Source organism: Saccopteryx leptura, chromosome 3, assembly GCF_036850995.1.
Source record: "Saccopteryx leptura isolate mSacLep1 chromosome 3, mSacLep1_pri_phased_curated, whole genome shotgun sequence".
Taxonomy (NCBI): domain Eukaryota; kingdom Metazoa; phylum Chordata; class Mammalia; order Chiroptera; family Emballonuridae; genus Saccopteryx; species Saccopteryx leptura.
The window spans coordinates 162,180,564-162,204,915 of NC_089505.1; the positions used below are offsets into that span (position 1 = coordinate 162,180,564).

Sequence of the window (24,352 nt, forward strand, 5' to 3'; positions counted from 1 at the left end):
TCTCCTCTCTCTCTAAAAAATTAATAAAATCTTTAAAAAAACAACACATGGTTAGTGATGTGCTAATGTTTTAATTCATTTATCATTATCAAATCATTCCATATTTTCTGATATTTTAAAAAATGCCTGGAGTGCTAGAAACAATAAGCTATAATTACACATGGATAAATAATTAGGGGATGAAATTTTTTGTGCTCTAATACTAAGCTTTTGTCAAGATTTCCCTTTAAGCTACTGAAGCAACAGTTATGTAAGACAAATGGTACATCTGTTGACACTTCCATGTATGTACATTCTGACGGCATTCTTGAATAGGAACAATGAATGAATGTGGAAAATTAGGAAAATAAAATTTAACTTTTACAATTTTAGCAAACCAACCTGGAAAGTAAAATTCTCTAACATTATACTCCTGAGATTACACTATTCATTTTTAGATACCTTTTACTGAACTCTGAAAAGATACAAAGCAATGAATCACTATGCTTAAGGAAGCTCCTTAAATTTAAAACTTATTCTATGACACTACTACTGCTTTTTGTAGCTTTAATTTGTCTTAAGATTGAGAAAGCTACAAAACAAGCAAGGTAACATTTACCTAACTCTAAGAAGGCTCTAAAAAAGGAAAGAATGCTCCAGGGAAATCATTTCATAAAGATGCAATCACTGTTCCACAGACTCCCGCATGAAAGCTCAATAAAAATGAATAAAAATAAAATAAAAACGTTTCTTTGCTATTACCCCATTCTAAATTAGAAGAGTCCAACTCTGAAATCTGAGAGAAAAGAGTGGTGGTTTTTTTCCCCAATACTATGAAGTGGAATAGAATTTGTATATGCACCTAAAACAATGAGAATTTCATCAGCAAGAGGTAAGAATGATTAGATTTTTACCTAGAAACTAATATAACCCAAGTAAAGACAAATCTCCACACATACTTTAGCTGCAAATATGCATAATCCAGAGCCATCAGGAACAATGCATTCAATTCTAAAGATACTTAGGAAATATATAATGAAAGGAAATAACTTGACACAACATCACTGAGTCCAATTTTCCAAAGAATCGGTAAAAATGAGTCTGAGCTTAAATGTCATAGTAAGCAGTTTTTAATAAAACTACTGGGCCTCTTAGTAATAATAGTAAAAGTATTTTAGAAAATGGCACACTAGCACAGAGTACTCAAGAATAAAAATCCAATGCTGTTTTGCTCCTAAATGTTTTAAAAAATAAAGCCTATTTTCTGTTAACTTGAAAAACTGACATCCAGACAAAATATGGTTCAACATTCAAACTTTCAATACCTCAACAACAGAACATGAAGGTTCTACATATGGCAGCAAAGCTACTTTTAAAAAGAATACATTTCTTTGTGTTACTGTTGCTATTACCACATTACTGAAAAATATGTCATAAAAAAGAGGCAATTTTGATCATCTTTACAAAACAGTACAAATATCTAAAATAACAAAAAACACAGCTGGCACAAATTATGGTTTCTCTCAATCTACAGAAAATAATCACTTAAAATAGTCTAAGTTTAAGAACAGATTAAAAAATAAACCTATAATAATCCAAAAGCTTAAATAGTATTATTCAAAACTTAAGAATATAAAATTGGAACAAAAGACCAGGCCACATTTTTATTTATTTGCCCACCGTTCAACAAGTATACTATTATTTTAGAATTCATTATAGTACACAGGTAAAATTCATGGACTTCTAAATTAAAACTTTTAACACATTTCTTCAGAAAGTAAACTGAAAAGCCATTTGTTGCTAAGGGGCATGCTTTATTAAGTTACCCTCTGTGGCTGCCCTTTCTCCCCTCCACCACTGCTCTAAGCGCTGCCCTGCAACTAGCTGAAGTCCATTATAGCTTTCTTGCGTTGGGGTGACCAGTTTACCAAGAACACTGGGAAGAATGATCACTCATCCCTCCCCCTTCAATCCAGTTCAGTCAATAAATCCTGTATGTTTTACTCCATAAGTCTTCTTCAGATCTGTCCCTTCTTCCTTTTCACTACCAATGTGCTGGCTTAAGCCCCTGAACCTTGTTATATGTTATTTTTTCTGGCAACAGTATTCCCCTCTGCCCTACCAACTACAGTTTACACCACCAACAAAAGTTATTAAGTTAAAAATCTGATGCTAGTTCATTATTTAAAATTCTTCAATTTTCTCCCTGCCTAAAGGAAAGAATTCAAACTTCTTATCAAGCAAGGCACACAGGCCTTACTTTTAGGCATCATCTTTCATCACAGCCAGGCTATCTGATTTAGCTTAGATGGCCATCTTTCTCATGACTCTGCCTTCTTATTAGCTTTCTTTCTGTCAGAGATGATCTTCCCCCAATCATTCTCCAACTTAGTATAGGCACCAACTCCTATATAAGCTGGTGGTAATATTTACCTGAACTGGAAAATGGTGATATCCGGCCTTCTGTGTGTTTTCATAGCACAAGTATTTTTTTGTTTACAGTGCACATCTCACTGAATTCTTTAAAGAAATCAATGTATATATAAAAAAAGGTACAGAAAGTATAAAATAAGTAAAAATTTTCTTTTGCTTCCCAGTCCTCACTCATAACTTTTAAAGTGTTTTAGTTCTTCTGTTGGTTACTCCATAATGATTAACAGGGTTATATCTATAGTTCTCAATATATCAACTTAAGAAAGTTATTGATTCTCTCCTTCTTCCAACATTTATTTCTGATTCTTTATTTGGTTACCTATATAACACTGGATATTAGGTTTTAGCTCAATAGAACATGCTACTAACAACATTCTAGCAGTCCAATTTCCATGTCTATTCCTTCTGCTTTTCAAGGACAGTGACTACTGTTTTATTTTGGTATTCTCAGCGGCTATACCAAGATGATATATTTAGTATATAAGTGAAAACTTTAGTTTGACTCTGAATAGGTATGTCTAGGAATGTAGCTGTAAAGTAACCCAAGGATAGATAATGAATTACTTTAAGGGCTTATATCCTTTAAAAATATTATAATATACAAATGGGACAGAATGGTTTAATATATTTACATAGAAGCTGGTCCTAATTTGTAAATACCTAAAAAACCACATTTATGTTCATATTAAAGCCAGATGAAATGCTACATTTAGAAAACATAAAAAATTTAAATAATTTTTTCAGTTCAATTAAATAACTATACAAAATAAACTTTAAAACTTCTGTCACACAAATATATATTACATACATTTATAGCCACTTACTAGCTGTATGAGTTGAGGCAAGATCTCTTTGACTCACTCAACTATGAAACAGAAATAATAATGGCACTTACAGAGTTGCTATAAGAATTATAGAAATTAATTCATATAAAGTGCTTAGAATAGCACCTTCATATAACAGAACTTAATGGATACTAGTGGTTCTTATTAAGTAAACATTTGTGTCATTTTATAACACTGCTGCTACTCACGAGCCTTAGTGATTCTTATACTGAATCTGAACTGTTGCTAAACATTATGTAGATCTTTAAAAAAAGCTTCTTTGTGAATGTTTTTATTATTAATCTGTTGAAGATATGTATATTTAGTTTTCTTTGAAGAAATTACTTCATGTATTGATGTTACAGACAATACAAAAAAAGTGAAGCTATTTTAAGCAACTGTGAAATTTTTTTAGTGGCTACAATTTCACGCATAGTTAGCTTAACCTCCATTTCATCCTCCTATGTTTTATACACCAGTAACATTCTATTCTGATAAAATTTGTCACTGTCTTGAATAGTGAGTGCTGTTTAAGCTGACTTCTAAATTACTCTGAAACTGACTATAGAATATCCAAGTAAACTGCAAGTAACTAGGTGTTTTGATTCTTTTACCAGAATTAAGAAATTACATGACTTATTTAAAATAAGTTAAATAAGTTGGGTTGGTTGGGCCTCAAAGCCAAATTTGCTAATATACTCTTGAAAAACACCAAGTAATGGGAATCATTAAAGTCTGGTAAACTGAGGAATAAAGATGTGATAATTTGAAATAAGTAGTGAAGGAATTGTGTTAATAAAACTGTTAACTATAAATGTTAATTAAATTGATAACTATAAAGAAAGCCAATCTGGTACTTTACATTTAACTCATTCATTTTCTTCTAACTCTGTGAGGTAGGCATTACTATTAACATTTTCAAGATGAGAAGCAAAATAGTGCGCAGGTTTAAAACTCTGGAGCTCTCTGGAGTAAAACAGATTTGAGATGAAGCCAAACTGTGGCACCCAGTTGCTGGTTAACACTGGGCAAATTACACCCTAGTTTTCTCTTCTGTTAAATAGAAATAATAGTACACTGCTCACATAAATTAGAGGATCAGGGAACATGCAGATACTCCAGTACTTTCAGCCTTTTGTATAGTGCATTTTCACCAATGAAATAGTTGGTTTTGCATCTCATTTGTATAATCAAGCAACTTTGACTTGTTTGATTTTCTGATGTTCTTAATAAAAAAAATCAAATACTTCTTTTTTTATTGCTTCATATTCATTTTGAATTATCCCCTAATTTTTGAGAGCAGTATATTTACATTATAGAGTTATTGTGAGGATTAAGTAGTTAACGCTGTAAAACACTTCAGCATATACCCAAGGTAAAAGACAATGTAATTATTACAACAAAACTGAAAATCTTGGAATAACTTGCTGGCTAGAAGTCACAAAACTAAGTAAGCAATAGAGCTGAGATGAAAATTCAACTTTTTCAAAAACCCATAAAAAGAGAAAAGGGCTAAACTTCCACTGAAATATGTACATATTACCTCTGTACTCGCTTTCTTGGAGTGCAGGTAAATGTGAAGGCAGAATGTTATACACCTAGAAAATAGGAATCTACTATATAAAGTTGACCAATTAACATTAGTTTAATTCCATCTAGGTAATGGAGTGAGACATAGAGGGGATCTAACTATATTCCCTTTTATTTATTTTTGTGAGAGAGGGGTGGGGAAAGGAAGAAGTGAGATGAGAAGCATCAACTTGTAGAGTTGCAACATTTTTTAAAAAAGTTTTATTATCTTTTTTTTTTAAATCATTTTAGAGAGGAGAGGGAGAGACAGAGAGAGAGAGAGAAGGGGGGAGGAGGTGGAAGCATCAACTCCCATATGTGCCTTGACCAGGTAAGCCCAGGGTTTCAAACCGGCGACCTCAGCATTTCCAGGTCGACGCTTTATCCACTGCACCACCACAGGTCAGGCTGCAGCTTTTTAGTTGATCATTGACTGCTTCTCATATGTGCCTTGACTGGGGGTGGAGGGGCTCCAGCTGAGTCAGTGACCCCTTGCTCAGGCCAGCAACCTTGGACTTCAAGCCAGTGACCTTTGGGTTCAAACAGGAGACATGGGGTTTTGAATCTGGGACCTCAGCATCCCAGGGTGACACTATCCACTGTGCCACCACCAGTCAGGCTCTAACTATATTCTTAAAATTATTTTATGCACTATATATTTAGGTCCATTTATTCAAATCTAGTAAATTATAATAATTATTGAAGAAAAATATTTCTATTTTGTTTTAGTATTATCTAAAAGTAGATTTTTTAAGTGAGAAAGGGAATAAAAAGCCCTACATCAAACAACTGAACTATTGAGCTGTTTTCCAGTACCAATAATAGTATAATTTGGTGATCTGCAGTCTAGACTTCTATCAGTATTCTGTGAATGAGACCAAGATGTTCCAAAATTCAAATAAAAGAATTTTTTTCTCAATCTGTAGAGTTAAAAAAAGAATCACTGTTAAATTTCAAAATTTTCTTAAATCTTTGAAATTTGTTACCATGTATTAGATTAAAAATATAAAGAGTAGGAAAACTAGAAAATGTGATTCATTTAATAGTTTACTTTTACCACAGTGATTATTTTTATATTGCAAATATAATTTAATTTACTTTGTTACAATCTTATTTCTGGTTTCAAAGAATATCATAATTTCCACTTGATCTGCCATCTGAAAAAGTTTGAAAGCCAGTAATACATTATATTCTAATAGACTTTAAAACATGGGTTGCACACAATTTTCAGAATAGGCCTGTCCTAAGAAAACCGAACTCCACTTTATCAATGGTCTTTTTGGGTTGTTTTTTTTTTTTGGAGAGAGACAGAGAGAGAGACAGGAACCCGAGCTGCCCCGGCACATGCCCTGAACAGGGATTGAACGGGCAACCTCGGCACCTCTGGTCGACACTTCAACCAATTGAGCCACCCTGCCAGGGCCACTTCTATCTTTTTTTTTTTTTTTTTGTATTTTTCTGAAGCTGGAAACGGGGAGGCAGTCAGACAGACTCCCACATGCGCCCCACCGGGATCCACCCGGCACGCCCACCAGGGGGCGATGCTCTGCCCATCCGGGGCATCGCTCTGTTGCGACCAGGAGCCACTCTAGCGCCTGGGGGAGAGGCCAAGGAGCCATCCCCAGCGCCTGGGCCATCTTTTGCTCCAATGGAGCCTCAGCTGCGGGAGGGGAAGAGAGAGACAGAGAGGAAGGAGAGGGGGAAGGGTGGAGAAGCAGATGGGCGCCTCTCCTGTGTGCCCTGGCCGGAATAGAACCCGGGACTTCTGCACGCCAGGCCGACGCTCTACCACTGAGCCAACCGGCCAGGGCCCACTTCTATCTTTTTTAGTAGCAAAATCTTCTCTCCTTAAAGTAATCTTTCATAATGCATTTTAAAATGATCAAAATAGCACAAACTTTGAAAGTTCAAATTTGTAGTGTTTTCCTTATTAAAATGTGCCTGTCAGCAGGACTGAAACATTTGCAATATAAATGTTTGACATAATTTATTTCCATCTTTTCTTCCACATAAACAAGCAGTTGCAAATGGTAAAAGTCTTCTTATTACTGATTCAGTTATCATAAAATGTTTCTTCTTTATTCAATTGACCCAGCAGCTTAAAAATGTAGTAACAGAAGATTTTTTCAATTTTTTATCACTGGCAAATATAATAGTTCATGTTATAGTTCTTATTTATTTTCTTTTACCCTACTTTGCCAACAGCAATCATTATTATGCTATTCTCTAAGTTTTCCCCTCAAAAAATATTTTTTTCCATCAGCAAATCAGATAGTACTATACTATTGCTACTGTCATTACCACCAGCCCCAAGTACTTACCTAGTACTTATTATAATATGCCAGGCGCTATTCTAAGCAGTACATATATTAATTCTTTAATCTTCATCATCACCCTATGAAATAGCAACTGTTATCAGCCCCAATTAATAAATGAATAAACGGGCACGGAGTGATCAAGTAATCTGTCTAAGATCATCAGCTGAGTAGCAAACTGAACCTCTGCTTCCAGAGCCTGTGCTCTTAACCATTACACTAAACTTCTCCTGATACAATCAAGACCAAATGAACAATAAATTAAGTTGAAATAATTTGCTAATTGTTATAAGAGTAAGTCAGCTAAGTGGATTCTTTTCTCCCACAAGGTCCTCTGGTTTGGTAACTAGCCAAACCTTTAGAACAGCAATTCAGAGATATGGTAGGTTTAAACACAAAAGAATAGAAAATACTGAAAACCAATTAAATTATTTCTTAAGAAGAAGACAAAAGAAAACAGTGGGACTACAAGGATCTTGGTGACCCAAAATCTTAAAAAGAAAAGGTGCTAACTAAGCAATTAGGGCATATAATTAAGGAGAAATACAAAAGTTCCATAATGTCTGGAAGAAGCTGAAATTAGTGTTATTAAGATATGAAAACCTTAAATGAATGAGACAGGAAAAAACCCCATCTAGCTGTCATAATGAAATTCAAATTCAAAGAACTAGAAAGAATATAAAAATATGAGAAAAATAACTCAATTGAAATACATTTAATCTTACAAATCTTAGAAACAGAATTTAAAAAATTCTTAATAAGAATTTTTTTATTTACATTTATCTTCAGGAAAATCACAGGAATTAAAAAAATAGATTTGGGATGCTTATGATATCCCTATATGAAAAAAATAGAAAAGAGAGCTCTAGATTTATAGTTATATAAAAAATTATAACCAAAGTATTACTAATGGATAACTGCCAACATGGAGACAGAGACAAATTTTCATTTTATATTTAGGGTACATAAGTGAAACGAAAAAGGTATATAATAAGCATCTACAGAGTTCAAGTATATTTTCAACATTAAAAATATCAACTTTTCTAACTTGTTCTTAGTAAAAACAGCCTATGCAAGGACAACAACTTATGAAATACTGTATACTAAAGGCTAGGGATTCATAAACAAAAACCAGCCCAGACTTCATAATTTACTGGGAGGCAAAGAAATAAAACAACAGATACAATATAGGCAAGTCAAGGTCTCCTCAAGTGCTTTGGGAATACAGAGGTATATAGCTAACATAACTTAGGAGTGGTAGTGATGGTGAATATGGGGGGAAATTAGGGAAGACTGCCTGGAAGAGGAGACACCAGCTAAGTCCTTAAAAACAGCTCAAGTAGAAATAGTTTACTCTAGGAATTAAAAAATAAAATAATAGATATTTATGAGATTGCTTACCTAGTACCTAACCTACTGTTTGCCTGAGAGCTACTTCAGCTGTCTGCTCCCTGATGAAACATTCCACATAGCTATTCTGCAGATAATGGCTCTTACATTATTCCATAATCCTGCTAATAATTGGTAGTAACCCAACTTAAGCTAGTAACATTCCTTGTTAAAAAATGTAAATGAGAGGCCATGGCTGGGTAGCTCTGTTGGTTAGTGTCATCCCAAAATGCTGAGGTTGTGGGTTCCATCCCTAGTCAGGGCACACACAGAATCAACCAATGATGGCATGAATAAGAGGAGCAACAAATCGATGTGTCTCTCTTTCTGTGTCTCTCCCTCCCTCCCTCTCTAAAAATCAATTTAAAAAAATGTAAATGAGGATGAATTAGTCCTTTTCTAGTGGGAAAGGCTATAAAGATACAACACTCAGAAACTGGCAGTTACTGTGTTTTCTTACTACAAGGGAAAATCGAGTCAGTAGTGAATAAAAGAATGGTCCCTTTCCTTCCACTGTTAAGATTCTAATATTTAGAGCTGAAGTCACTATGCTACTTGGTAATACTAATCTTATAAAAATAGTATCAAAATTTAAATATATCTTTTCTCATTAGTTTGTTTTTTCCTCAAGTAACAAACCAGTACTTCACTATTAAGTCAACTTCCTTACTAATGTTTGTAAACTGTACATAAATATATAGGTACTAGAAAGCCCGGCGGTCATACGAAATGACCGCTGTTCTAGATATTATAAATTGTAATTAAAATGATTTGTGCAAAGGTGTCTGCTAATTCAAACTGAATTACCCAGGGCAGGCGGCGAGGATGCCCCTTTGCTTAGTGCCCCACGGGGTTTCCCCCTTCTACTTGCTTAATTGCTTAAAGTAGAGTGCAATGAAGGAAACCACTGGCGGTACATTTCTTCAGAGCCACTGCCAGCTCAATAAATAAAGGTGATTTAAATAATAAAATGTTAATTCACATGTCAAAGATCTCTTAGTACACAACATTTCTTGTGTAGATCTTTCCCTTATTTTTAAGCTCGCCTTGCAGAGGACCATCAATTATTTTTAATTTTACGTTCGTTCTTTCACGAACTCTTGAACAGGCAACATAAAGTTGACCGTGTCCAAATGCAGGCTCAGGAAAAAAATGCCAACACGTTTAAGCGTTTGGCCTTGAGACTTATTGATGGTCATAGCAGGGGCAAGTTTTACAGGAAACTGTCTACGTCTCAATTGAAACGGCAACCCTGTTTGAGATGGAGCCAAATCAATTCTTGGAATGACATGTATTTCACCTTTAGAGGAGCCAGTCAAAGACTTAGCTATTATGACATTAGTTTTCAATTGGAGAACCTCTAGTCTTGTACCATTGCAAAGACCCCTGCCTTTGTTCAAGGGACTCATTTTGTCGAGACAGGCTTTTTTGTCTTGCATCTAAGGCAAGCCTTGTTTCTCTATGCTCATCAGTCTCATTTTGCCGAGAAAGATGTATTTGCTCTGTGACTGAAGCAAGCCTTGTCTTTCTCTGCTCAGTGGTTTCTTTTTGTCAAGAAAGCCGTTTTTGTGCAGCTTTAGCTCCTTTTCTCTCCTCTTCAGTGCTATATTTTCTAGGAGGCATTCTTAAAAGAAATTACGTTAAGACGTAGTTTTTATGTAAAACAGATGATTGCCAATGCAAACAAATGTTCACCTTCCCCCTGATCCACTCAATTTGCGTTCAGCTGTGGCAACTTCACCCCATTGGCTAGTACAGTTATGCAAGCAACCAATAAGCTATCGGCTACAAACAGACACTTAAGCCGCATATAATAAAGATGAGCACAACTATGTAGTTAAGACAGTAGTTAAATAGCTTACTAAAAAATCTCAGTCTAGCTAGCATTTGTGATACTTAGCAGGTCCTTCATGAACAAAATGGGGGAAAACACAAGAGCAGAAAAAGAGAATAATATCTATTTGGAGAATGATAAAGAATTTCAAACAATTTCTGCTTTAATTGTGAATAATTTTGTTTTTTTAAAGCAAATATGCTTCTGCTAGCAAAGGCTAAATTCAGCCTGTTAAATGATCAAGCATTCCTAAAAATGATTAGCCTCATCCCTGGACAGACTTATAAAGCATGCAGGAGGCAAGAACCAAATGAGTGTTCTGATAACATTTCTTTATTATATATAAATTGCTAAAACATTCCTTTATATATGATACAACTGTTTTCTTCTAAAGAATTTATAGTCACAATGATGCCTGACCAGGCGGTGGCGCAGTGGATAGAGCGTCGGACTGGGACATGGAGGACCCAGGTTTGAGATCCCAAGGTCGCCAGTTTGAGTGCGGGCTCATCTGGTTTGAGCAAGGCTCACCAGCTTAAGCCCAAGGTCACTGGCTTGAGCAAGGGGTCACTCAGTCTGCTGTAGGCCCCCCACCCCCTGTCAAGGCACATATGAGAAATCAATCAATGAACAACTAAGGAACCACAACGAAGAATTGATGTTTCTCATCTCTCTCCTTTCCTATCTGTCTCTATCTGTCCCTCTCTCTGACTCTGTCTCTGCCACACACACAAAAAAGAATTTATAGTCATAATGATTTACACACATGATCATATTCAAGGATTTTTAATGTTTTTGATGTAAGACACTAGTCTCCATACTGCATATTTTGACTTTTATTAACCTAGGACTAAATTAAACTATGATTTCAAAATTAAGCCTTAAGCCAGAGATGAGATAGAAAAATATACTGTATATACTGTTACTTATGATCATGTAGCAGTAACCCAGAGAGCAGTACCCACACATTCTATACCTGAAAGTGGTTTGCAGCTAAATAGAGGCAGGTCAACATGTCATATTTTTATATTTCTTAGTGTTTTTGCTGTTTGTTTCCACTCAGCTTATTAAGGAAAATCATTAATCAATTTTGTGAAATGGTGTGCTAGGCAAATGCTTAATTAGAACTAGACATTTAGAGATTAGGGATTGGGAGTAAAAAAAAGAGAAAGAACAATGGATACAGCATAAGAGGTATATTAGGATACAGACGTACTTGTACTTAGATACAATAATCATTTCAGCCTATAATTAGTTAGGCACATATTAACTGGAAGACTACTTGCCTACTGTTACTGTTGAGCTATAACTGCTTGAAAGGTGTCAAGATACCAACACTGCTCATTTAATCATGAAAACTGTGAACATGAATAAATTTGAAAAGTGTGTGATCCAAGTTTGGTTGCACTAAAAATATACAAGAAAAGTGATATATTATAAAGAATTACTGAGAAAGGGCAATAAGTAAACATAGCTTTTGTATACACTTTAGTTTGACTTCAAATGGTAGAACCTTTCAAATGACTTAACTATAAGGGTGTTTGTGTGACAAAGATTGTTTATTATAAAATACCCCTTGTTATTCAATCCTTGAAGTTTTGTGTCTCAGGAAATAAAAACTGTTGGTTGAATAATGTACTAACCATGGAGGTTAATAGAATTATGGTTTAAAGATGAGAGGATGACTCATACATATTCCTTTAGCAGTTTATCCCAACAAAAACAAATAGAAAAACAAAACAAAAACCAAGGGGCAAAGGTCCTACTAAATTAGGTCAGTCCTATGTAATAGTGTTTAGATTTCATTTACAGGCAAAAAGACTAACATATATATGGGAATCTTCTAAACATTAAACTATGTTATTAGTACATGTGAACCAAGAAAATGAGAAACATAGACGACTTGAAAGTCAATTTTGGGACACTGGAAATTTCAGGATCACAACTGAGAAATCAAGTAGTAAATTATGGTTAAATACTAACAACTTTATTTTATACACTTGACTGGTTGATTTTGAGAATACGTTTATTAAAGCTGGTAGAGTGACACAAGGAAGCACTTAGGACAGAATAAGCAACAGGAGAGAGACCAGGCAGGGCTGCTTTGGCTAACTGGCAAGTCAGAGAAAAGGGAGCCTTGGAGACAGGTTTGGGGGTTAGTCCAGGAGGAGCTGCTGCCGCCTATTGCTTCCCTGGTTCCAAGTCTCTTGGGGACACTTAAGAGTTTCAGAGATGCATACCTGCGAGGGAAGAAAGGAGCGGGTGTGCTCCCGGGAGTGAGGAGCACCAAACGCTAACATTATTAAAGCTTGTCTGCTTGTTTTTCTGTTGGAGTGATAAAACTGTACTCAGTGTTGAAAATAAACTCCTACTACCCGTGAATGAGAACTACAATTTCTGTCTGAAAGCTTTACAAACTGTAACACCTCAAATGTATGTTAACACCTCAGTAGGTATAAGCAAAACAATATTAAAAAAAAAAATAGCCCTGGCCGGTTGGCTCAGTGGTAGAGCGTCGGCCTGGCGTGCGGGGGACCAGGGTTCGATTCCCGGCCAGGGCACCTGGGAGAAGCACCCATTTGCTTCTCCACCCCCACCCCCTCCTTCCTCTCTGTCTCTCTCTTCCCCTCCCGCAGCAAGGCTCCATTGGAGCAAAGATGGCCCGGGCGCTGGGGATGGCTCCTTGGCCGCTGCCCCAGGCGCTAGAGTGGCTCTGGTCGCGGCAGAGTGACACCCTGGAGGGGCAGAGCATCACCCCCTGGTGGGCAGAGCGTCGCCCCTGGTGGGCGTGCCGGGTGGATCCCGGTCGGGCACATGCGGGAGTCTGTCTGACTGTTTCTCCCCGTTTCCAGCTTCAGAAAAATACAAAAATAAAACAACAACAACAACAAAAAACCCTAGAAAAACCATAACAGAGCGATGCCACCATTTTTTTTTTCTCACCCCAAACACAGAGATCTCACTAATTCAGTTTTATTTAAATAATATAAATTATCTTTTCAGGCTACATTACAATTTTTTTATTTTTTTTATTTTTATTTTTTACAGAGACAGAGAGTCAGAGAGAGGGATAGACAGGGATAGACAGACAGGAACGGAGAGATGAGAAGCATCAATCATTAGTTTTTCGTTGCGCACTGCAACACCTTAGTTGTTCATTGATTGCTTTCTCATATGTGCCTTGACCATGGGCCTTCAGCAGACCAAGTAACCCCTTGCTCGAGCGAGCGACCTTGGGCTCAAGCTGGTGAGCCTTGCTCAAACCAGATGAGCCTGCGCTCAAGCTGGTGACCTCGGGGTCTCGAACCTGGGTCTTCCGCATCCCAGTCCGACGCTCTATCCACTGCACCACCGCCTGGTCAGGCAGGCTACATTACAATTTAAAGAAGGCTAAGGACTTCAGTAAAAAGATGTAAAAATTAAGGAAATTTATTCATGTACTGAGAAATATTTTAAGTTTACAGCATTTTTTCAATGACTAGGCTGTTGAACTAATGATTTAGTATAGAGTAAGAGTTAATGTCTTGTCTGGAAACATTAACTGGGCATACCTCATGAGGATGTCATATTGAATAACTGGAGTGCTAATCTGAATGCTAGATGATCTTGTACACCTGTTTTTCTATAGTGGGACATCCTGCTGTATGGGGTGGCTTTTAGTGCACAATACTACTGTGTCAGGTTCTCTATATGTACATTTAACAAGAACAATCCTATAGGATTGTTTCATGCATTATGCAGAAACCATATATGCATAAGGTTTTCTGTATATATTGTTGTATGCATAACATTCTTATTGCGAACCTGTATATTGCAAAGTAGTTTAGAAATTTGTAAAGCACTAAAGCACAACCACAGAAGAAAATGGTGTGCAGTTATTAAGAAAGTTTACTATTAATTTCAACAGTGGGTCAAACTGCAGATTTTAGTTAGAGTGACCTAGTCTTGGCCGTTTTCAGGTGTTAAAGGTGAGGTTAGGTGCCTAGAAATATAGTGTTAGCAATGTGTGCAAATTAAGGCTGTACTCTTTGTTAACCAGATTAAAAGTTATAATTTATTGTCTACAATTTTGTGTCAAGTAATGGGTGCTTTATTTTCATCCCAAATTTCACTGTAAAAGTGTGTTATTATAAATGAATTAAGCATCTAGTTAATTATTCTTTGACTTCATGTGGCCACAATTAAGAAGGACTGGGAGCTTTAGGATTAATGTATGCTATAGAATTTTGCTCCCTCTCTGCAGGATGATCATGGTAGCATGGGGTCCTGCTATATAACCATACTTTTCCTTCCCATTTGCTTCGATTTAATGGGCCAAGCAAGAAATCAGTTTGAATTTCTAAGTATACAAAATGTAAAAGCTGAAGACTTCTTTATATTTAAGGTTATTAAGCAATTTAGTACTTTACCTTATCTCAACTAAACCATCTAATGGAAGAGAGATACTATTAGAAAACAACACCTTTTTAGTTTCAAATTGTGCTTCCTCCTGACAGCAGCCTCTGCAGTCAGGATCCAGCTGAAGCAGGCTGAACTGTCCAAGCAGATCGCAGGAGCTGCAGAGCAAGTTGCTGGAGAAGCCTAGTTCTCTGCAAGCCTCTGATGACAACTCTGCTCCAAAGGCAGACACCTGAAAATAAAAATAGGAATAAAATTTAATTCCATGTTTACATCCTGAAGCTTCCAAAAAGGGAGAAACCAGGGTTGTCAAAGTCTAACACTAAAAGATGATTGCATCTTTTCCATGGCTTCAAAATACTGATTCACTGAAACTCTCAAGTCTTTTTCTTGAATGTCAAGCTTCCAAAGCCAACAGCCTAACTGATGTCTCATTTAGATGCTGCATAAGGTTTTCTAAATTCAAATTTTCCATCAGTGAGCCCTCGTGGGATAGCTCAGTTGGTCAGAGCATCGTCCTGATACACAAAGGTTGCAGGTTCGCTTCCCTGGTCAGGGCACATACAGGAACAGATCAATGTTTCTGTACACCCTCCCCCCCCAATCAATCAATTAAAAAAACCCAAAAAACCTCCAAAAGTGAAACTTTTTTCTCCTTAAATTTATTCCTCCTCAATGTAGTATTTCAGTAAAAATGGTACCACTTTTCCTGACCACAAAGTTGTCAGGTCAGTCATTCTAGATTCCATACTTTTCACCATTCTTTCAACCAATTAGTTAACAGTTTTGATAATTCTGTCTCTTAAAAGGCTCTCAAATCTTTCCCTGCCTCAATGGCTTCAATGGTCACTGAAGTCATATCTCTAATAATTACTTCTCTAATCTCATTTTACTTTTCACCTATAATGAGTTCTTATACTATAGTAGCTGGAAGTATAAAACCCCTACGCCAACATATATTTGCTCACACTTTCCCTACATCTAAGGCTCTTTTTTCACTTTTTCCCCTTGTTAATTCCTACTTACTTCCACGAATCAGTGTCAGTTTTCTAGGAAGCCTTTTCTTGGGGGAAAAAAATCAGATCCCAATATTTAGCTATAGTACTTTCCCAAGAAAGAAATTTGTGCATAGCTGTATATTAGCATCACTCACGACACTGCTCTCTGTAAATCTAGGATTGCAGACAATTCTAGGGTTCCCCAACAATACTGCAAACTCTTGAGGATCGAATTAAGTTGTTTCGCTATATCTCCAGCACTGTGCCAGTTGTCATGTGTGTTGAGTAAGTAAATTGGTAAAAACCACAGCTTCAAGTAGGGGAAATTTCAGGTTGTTTAATTGCAATTGGTTGATCTTCCAGATCAAGGGTCTGCAAACTTTATGTAATGGGCTAGATGATAATTATGTAAGGCTTTGGCGGCTATGTGGTTTTTGTTGCAACCACTCAAATCAGTTATTGTAGCACAAGAGCAGTCATAAATGAATGGGTGTCTGTTCCAATAAAACTTTATTTACAGGCCCTGGCCGATTGGCTCAGCGGTAGAGCGTCGGCCTGGCGTGCAGGGGACCCGGGTTCGATTCCCGGTCAGGGCACATAGGAGAAGCGCCCATTTGCTTCTCCACCCCCCCCTTCCTCTCTGTCTCTCTCTTCCCCTCCCGCAGCCAAGGCTCCATTGGAGCAAAGATGGCCCGGGCGCTGGGAATGGCTCCTTGGCCTCTGCCCCAGGCTCTAGAGTGGCTCTGGTCGCGGCAGAGCGACGCCCCAGAGGGGCAGAGCATCACCCCCTGGTGGGCAGAGCATCGCCCCTGGTGGGCGTGCCGGGTGGATCCCGGTCGGGCGCATGCGGGAGTCTGTCTGACTGTCTCTCCCCGTTTCCAGCTTCAGAAAAATACAAAAAAAAAAAAAAATTAAAATTAAAACTTTATTTACAAAAATAGGGCTGGCTGGATTTGGCTCACTAGCTGTATGTAGTGTGTCAGCTTTCTTCTAGATCAGTGGTCCACAAACTCATTAGTCAACGGAGCCAAATATCAACAGTACAACAACTGAAATTTCTTTTGAGAGCCAAATTTTTAAAACTTAAACTATATAGGTAGGTACATTCCTTATTGAGGTAGTGCCCGCACGTGGTATTTTGTGGAAGAGCCACACTCCAGGGGCCAAAGAGCCGTATGTGGCTCATGAGCCGCAGTTTGCTGACCCGGGTTCTAGACTAAGCAGGCAGTTAAAACCCAATGGCATTTTTCAATGTAAAAAACTTTAAGTATTGCTCCTCCATAATAGTGATCATCCCATTGGTCTTATATTACTCAACACCGTAATTTGATACTTTATACGTCTTCTACCTATCTTGGGAATAATGTGGAATGTGCATAATCTTCAAAATAGATCAAAGATCCCAGTCTAGTGGGAAGGCTAAGAGACTTGCTACTATATTAGTACTTTGAGTAATTTTTTTCAATTTTTAAATTTTACTTAGAAAATTAAGAGGGTGACATTGATCAATGAGTACACAAGTTTCAGGTAAACATTTCTATAGCTTTCGAACTGTTGATTATGTTGTATACCCATCATCCAAAGTCAAATCATTTTCCATCACCTTATATTTGTCCCTCTATACACCCTTGTCCCCACCCCCGCCCCCTTCCCGACTCATTCAAGTCCCCTTCCCCCTCCCCACGTTCCCTTCCCCCTGGGAACCACTTCACTTTCATCTATGTCCATGAGTCTCAGTTTTATATGCCACTCATGTGTGAAATCATACAGTTCTTAGCTTTATCTGATTTACTTATTTCACTTGAGTAATTTCTCTATCAAAGCAATCTGCTTGATCCAGTTCACAGAATAACTTGTAGTTTCCAAAGATAGCTGTTCATAAAAATTAGGGGATCAGGGAACGTGCAGATACTCCAGTACTTTCAGCCTTTTGTGTAGTGCATTTTTACCAATGAAATAAAAGTTGGTTTTGCATCTCCTTTGCATAATTGAACAACTTTCTTTAACTTGTCATTTGCTTTTCTGATGTTCTTGTTTAATAAAAAAAAATCAAATGCTTCCTTTTTTACTGCTTCATATTATTTTGAATTATCCCCTAATTTTTGTGAGCAGTGATATACACATCATCTTACAATGTGACTGGCAGTCCTCCACTGCGAAGTGGAGATCTATGGTCCCTCCCCTTGAATCTGGGCAGGGGCTTGTGACTATTCTGACCAATAGGGTGTAAAGGAAGGAATATTATGTGATTTCTGAAGGTATGTCACTAAAAAAAAAAAATCCTCTGCTAGGCTGGTGCTTGCTGTCTCTGTCTCAGGACATGCAGCTTTGGAAATGTTGTAAGGTAGCTTAAACTAGAGAGCCAACATGAGGAGGACCACATAAAGAGCAACTGAGGCCTCAGCATCAGTGACTAAATTAGTTAGACATGAGTCAAGAGCCTTTCCATTTCAGGCCCCAGTATTTCAGCTGAGGTCCGAGACACCATGGAACACACAGACCATCCTGCTGGGCCCATAGGATCCAAAAGCAAAATAGCCTGACCAGACAGTGGCACAGTGGATAGAGAGTCAGACTGGGACGCAAAGGACCCAGGTTCGAGACGCCGAGGTCACCAGCTTGAGCACAGGCTCATTGGGTTTGAGCAAGACTCACCAGCTTGAGCCTAAGGTCGCTGGCTTGAGCAAGGGGTTACTCGGTCTGCTGTAGCCCCCTGGTCTAGGCACATATGAAAAATCAATCAATGAACAACTAAGGAACCGCAACGAAATTTTGATGTTTCTCATCTCTCTCCCTTCCTGTCCGTCTGCCCCTATCTGTCCCTCTCTCTGACTCTCTGTCTCTACAAAAATAAAAATAAAATAAATGGACTCTTTAAAAAACAAACAAACAAAAAAAACCCCAAAGCAAAATAAACAATTGTTTTATACCATAAATTTTAGGGTGAATTATCTTGTAGCTATGGTAACAGAAACAGGTAATAAAAGTGAAATCACTTTGAAACTGTGATCTGCTTAACAAATATAAGAAGCTGCTACCAAAGCATGTTTAAAAAACAAGAACCTCAAATGATAATTATGTGATCGTCCTACTTGGTTTTATTCTGGCGTTTATTGAGCAACTGATAGTTGGTATGAATATATTGTACAAAACCTGTGTTGAAGTCTGATGACATCTTGATTCAAATGCCAAGACACAGCAACTTTACTTTTGAGTTTCTGAATAGAAATAACACTTATCTCACAGAATTTTGAAGAGAGAAAGCACACAAAGCATCTAGAATCCTACCCAGTCCACACTGGGTACTTAATAAATGTTAGCAATATCCCCACCTTCTACTGTGAAAGTATTTCACTTAAAAATTACGGGATACTACTTAGGTTTTAATCATTGTTTACACATGGGATAGAGAATCAGTATATGGGTGATACAAGGTATCGTGAGATTCATGATACTTTGTCTCTTTTTGCTAGTTCTTCTATCATTGGTTTGGCAGACTCAGGCTTTGAGTCTAAGGATATTAGCACATATTTTTAAGCACTTCACAGATAAACACTAAATGCTAAATAATACAGGAGTTCATGCTTGCCCATCTTTTTTATTACCAAAAAGTAATTGAATAGTATTTAAATGTGCACATTAAAGTCAAATATTCAATTTTAAAATAAGAAGCCACATTTGTAAAAAAAAAAAAAAAAAAAAAGACACATTCTAAGTACAAGGGTTTAACTTTCCCCAATTCAAAGTAGGACTGACAAGTGAAGAGACTCCATTCTCTCAATGCATTATTCATTGATAGTTTTTTTTTTCTGGTTGAAAACAAGTTGAGTTCCTTGAAGATGAGGGTTTTTAGCAGGTAAACTGGATTAACTTAAACTGTAACATTACCTTTTCAAGCAAACATCTGATATCGCTATACATTTTATACTTAAACATACATATGGTTAGCTATTTCTTTTTTTTGGCAGAGACAGAGAGAGTCAGAGAGAGGGACAGACAGGAAGGGTGAGAGATGAGAAACATCAATTCTTCGTTGTGGCTCCTTAGTTGTTCATTGATTCATTTCTCACACGTGCTTTGGCGGGGGGGGGGGGGGGGACACTACAGCAGACCAGACCGACTGACTCCTTGCTTGAGCCAGCAACCTTGGGTCCAAGCTGGTGAACCTTGCTCAAACCAGATGAGCCCGAGCTCAGGCTGGCAATCTCGGGGTCTCAAACCTGGGTCCTCCACATCCCAGTCTGACGCTCTATCCACTGAGCCACCGCCTGATCAGGCGGTTAGCTATTTCTTAATTGGTCCTTATTCTCAGAAAACTAATAGGCTTCTCACATAATTTTTTTTCTCATATAATTTTGAAGATTTCACAATCTGAGAAAAAATTAAATATTGATAGACGGGGGTTTATAGATGAACCCCATGAAAATGAATACAAGAAACATGGCCATTACATCAAGCTCTCATATCATATATTCTTCTATGCACTTTATATTGTTTTACTTAATCTTAACTACCCAATGAAGAAGGTTTTATTATCTCCATTTCACAGAGAAGTAAACAGAGGCTTAGGGATAGTTAAAGTAATCTGTCTAAGACAACACAGCAAACAAATAGGTGGTAGCATCAAGATTCTAATCCTGGCCTGTCCGCAAAACCCTTAACCACTGTTACTAACTACCATGTTTCACAGAATCCATGATGCATCATTATTGCATGTACCGCAAAGAACAACAAAAACACTGACAATTATAATTGTGCCACCCACTGAAATAAGGCTGATGCAGATGTTAACCTGTGAAGAAAAGGGGCTGCGGGGGTGGGGGTTGTGTCATAATCAATACTACACAGTATCATCTACACTGCTGTCAGTATAGTGCCCTTCTGAATCAAGAAAATTATGTATGAGCTGAATGAAGACTTGAATACCTGAAAACAGCTCCCTTATGTCATACTAAAATATTACTTTTCTAATGCTTACTCATACTCAGAATGTGTTTTCAGATTAAATCACTTTATATCCTCCCAGTTGTCACCTGACTGGAATGTTGATAACTAGGCATTGTTATTAACTTTAAATTAGAGCTATTCAGAGGCATAGACAGTGATAAAAACTCAACTTGTTTAGTCTAAGGACTGGCCCAGAGGTGTGAATTAAAGTAGGAGCTCAGTTCTCTATTCATACCAGTAGCCCAATGTCAAGAAGCTGAGGAATTTTTCTCATTTTCTCTTTGTATTCAATGTCAGGTTCCAGAAATTTGGTTTATTACTTATTATATCTGGTTTTCTCCACCCCCTCAGTCTAACCGAAATATAAATTTTTTAAAACTTCTAAGTGGATTAGGAAAGGGGAAAAAGAGATGGATGCGGAGACTAGTTAAGGAAGCTGGTGTGCTAACACCAGACAAGCAAAGATGAAGACTTGAATTTAGGTACCACCTAAGTAGAGAAAGGATTGTGGGTTAGCTTGGGGAATTTTTAAGGGTTTGATGACTAATTGGATTCAGAGAGTAAGAAAAAAGAGAAGAATTTTAAATGAGTAATTTTTTTAAATAGTTTTATTTAGACAATCAACTTAAACAGGGTGACATTGGTCAACTATAGCAGTGGTCCCCAACCTTTTTTGGGCCACGGACTGGTTTAATGTCAGAAAATATTTTCACGGATGGGCCTTTAGGGTGGGACGGATAAATGCACAAAATAAAATTATGCAACTGGCATAAAAACTGTGGTATTTTTAAATATAATTGTCGAACTTACGAGACAAACATCAAGAGTGAGTCTTAGACGAATGTAACAGAGGGAATCTGGTCATTTTTTAAAAATAAAACATTATTCAGACTTAAATATAAATAAAACGGAAATAATGTAAGTTATTTATTTTTTCTCTGCGGACCGGTACCAAATGGCCCACGGACCACTACCGGTCCGTGGCCTGGGGGTTGGGGACCACTTAACTATAGCACAGATTTTTTTTTTTAATTTTTATTTTTTTACAGAGACAGAGAGAGTCAGAGAGAGGGGTAGACAGGGACAGACAGACAGGAATGGAGAGATGAGAAGCATTTGTTCTGCATTGCGACACCCTAGTTGTTCATTGATTGCTTTCTCATATATGCATTGACTGCAGACTGCAGGCCTTCAGTAGACCGAGTAACCCCTTGCTTGAGCCAGTGACCCTGGGTCCAAGCTGGTGAGTTTTTTTGCTCAAACCAGATGAGCCCACGCTCAAGCTGGCGACCTCGGGATCTCGAACCTGGGTCCTTGGCATCCCAGTCCAATGCTCTATCCACTGCGCCACTGCCTGGTCAGGCATAGCACAGATTTAGAGAAAAAAATCTCCAGATCATTTTATGTTGTATACCCATCACCCAAAGTCAAACCATCCTCCTTCACCCTTCATTTGGTTTTCTTTGTCCCTCCCCTCTCTCAACCCCCTCCCACTCTTCCCTTCTCTTCCCCCTGGTAGCTACTGTACTCTTATCTATGTCAATGAGTCTCAATTTTGTGTCCGCACCTATGTATGGAATCATACAGTTCTTAGTTTTTTCTGATTTACTTATTTCATTCAGTATAATGTTATCAAGTTTCATGTTGTCGTAAATGATCCTATGTCATCATTTCTTATGGCTGAGTAGTATTCCATAGTGTATATGTACCACATCTTCTTTATCCAGTCTTCTATTGAAGGGCTTTTTGGTTGTTTCCATGTCTTGGCCACAGTGTACAATGCTGCGATAAACATGGGGCTGCATGTGTCTTTTAAGTACCAATGCTTTTGAGTTTTGGGGGTATATACCCACTAGAGGGATTGCTGGGTCATATGGTAGTTCTATTCTTAATTTTTTGAGGAACCACCATACTTTCTTCCATAATGGTTGTACTACTTTACATTCCCACCAACAGTGAATGAGGGTTTCTTTTTCTCCACAGCCTCTCCAACACTTGTTATTACCTGTCTTGTTGATAACAGCTAATCTAACAGGTGTGAGGTGGTAAAAAATGAGTAATTTTTGGTTTAGGCAATGGGGAAGCTGGCAAAACCAAACATTTAGATTCTAGTAATTCAAAGGGTGAACCAAAAGGCTATTTCTAAGGAGGGTGATGTTGGTGGCCTGAATGAGGGATTGACAGTAAATGATAGTTTTAAGAGAAATTTAGTAAGTAAAATCAGTTAAGACTTGGTAATTGCCTGGATGTGAGGTATGTATGGAAAGAAAGGAGTCAAATTTCTGGCTTAAATTCTGCGGATGTTCACTGTAGTAGATTACTTAATGGCCATAAATTCATTTTTTTCTGGTACATATACTTTTCTTCACTGTGACTATGTCACTCGTCCCATACAGAGATGGAGTCTATTTTCCCATTCTTGAAATCTAGATTGGTCTTGTCATCTGCTTTGACAAATACTGTGAAATGGAAGTGCTTATGAGGGTACTGTAGCCTTTGATCTTTAGGAGAGCTGCCCTGAGACTGCATGAAAAAAATTTGGTCTGGCTTTCTGGAGGATGAGCAGTCACGTGGAGGAGAACCAAAGGGTCTTAACTGACAGTAAGCACTATGAAGCCATTTTACACCTTTCAGTCCAGCTGACCTACTAGCACAACACAGATGCATAACTGAGGCCAGAGGAAATCAATGAAGAAACTGCTTAGCAGACCCACAGAATCATGAGAAATCATTATTTTAAGCCATTAAGTTTTGGGTTGGTTAAACCTGATCTGTGGTGACACAGTGGATAAAGCATCAACTTGGAAAGCTGAGGTAGCGGGTTTGAATCTCTGGGCCTGCCCAATCAAGGCATATGCAGGAAGCAACTACTGTGAATAGATGCTTACTGCTTCTCCTCCTTTCTCTCTCTCCCTCTTTCTCTCTCGCTCTCCCCTCTCTCCAAAAATCAATCAATAAAAAAATATGATATATAAAAAAGTTTTGGGTTGGTCATACAGTCATAGATAATGAAACAATTAGACATAGGGAAGGCAATTTGAAATGTTATTCCTTTTTATCTCTTGAACTCAAATCACATAATATTTGAAAGTTTAGAGAGGGGTTCTTCCAGTAATTTCTAAGGCACCAAATACCTGAATAATGTAATGCTAACTAGAGAAATAAAGAATCCAACTCTATCTATGGTTGCAAAAGCAAACAGGCAAGGTCTTCAAACTCCTTGATAAAAGTAGAGGTATTTATAGAGGCCTTTGGAGTAACTCCACCAAATCTTGTATAAATCCGTTAAGTAGATCTCCTAGGAGAAAACTTTTTATCAGGCTCTCAGTAAGGAGAATACCTGAAGAATTAAGCTGATAAAAGATACGTGTGACCTGACCAGGCGGTGGCGCAGTGGATAGAGCCTTGGACTGGGATGCAGAGGACCCAGGTTCGAGACCCCGAGGTCTCCGGCTTGAGCGCGGCTCATCTGGTTTGAGCAAAAGCCCACCAGCTTGAACTCAAGGTTACTGGCTCCAGCAAGGGGTTGTTCCGTCTGCTGAAGGCCCGCGGTCAAGGCACATAAGAGAAAGCAATCAATGAACAACTAAGGTGTTGCAACGCGCAATGAAAAACTAATGATTGATGCTTCTCATCTCTCTCCGTTCCTGTCTGTCTGTCCCTGTC

The 24,352-nt window shown here is 37.7% G+C and overlaps 1 protein-coding gene across 1 annotated transcript in view; it reads right to left on the reverse strand.

The window, feature by feature from the left end:
* Positions 1-24,352, reverse strand: part of SELENOF (selenoprotein F) — a 48,603-nt gene that overhangs the window by 23,019 nt on the left and 1,232 nt on the right. The window contains exon 2 of the mRNA XM_066376722.1: positions 14,806-14,973. Coding sequence (XP_066232819.1) covers positions 14,806-14,973 — 168 coding nt within the window. The remainder of the gene's footprint in view (positions 1-14,805; positions 14,974-24,352) is intronic.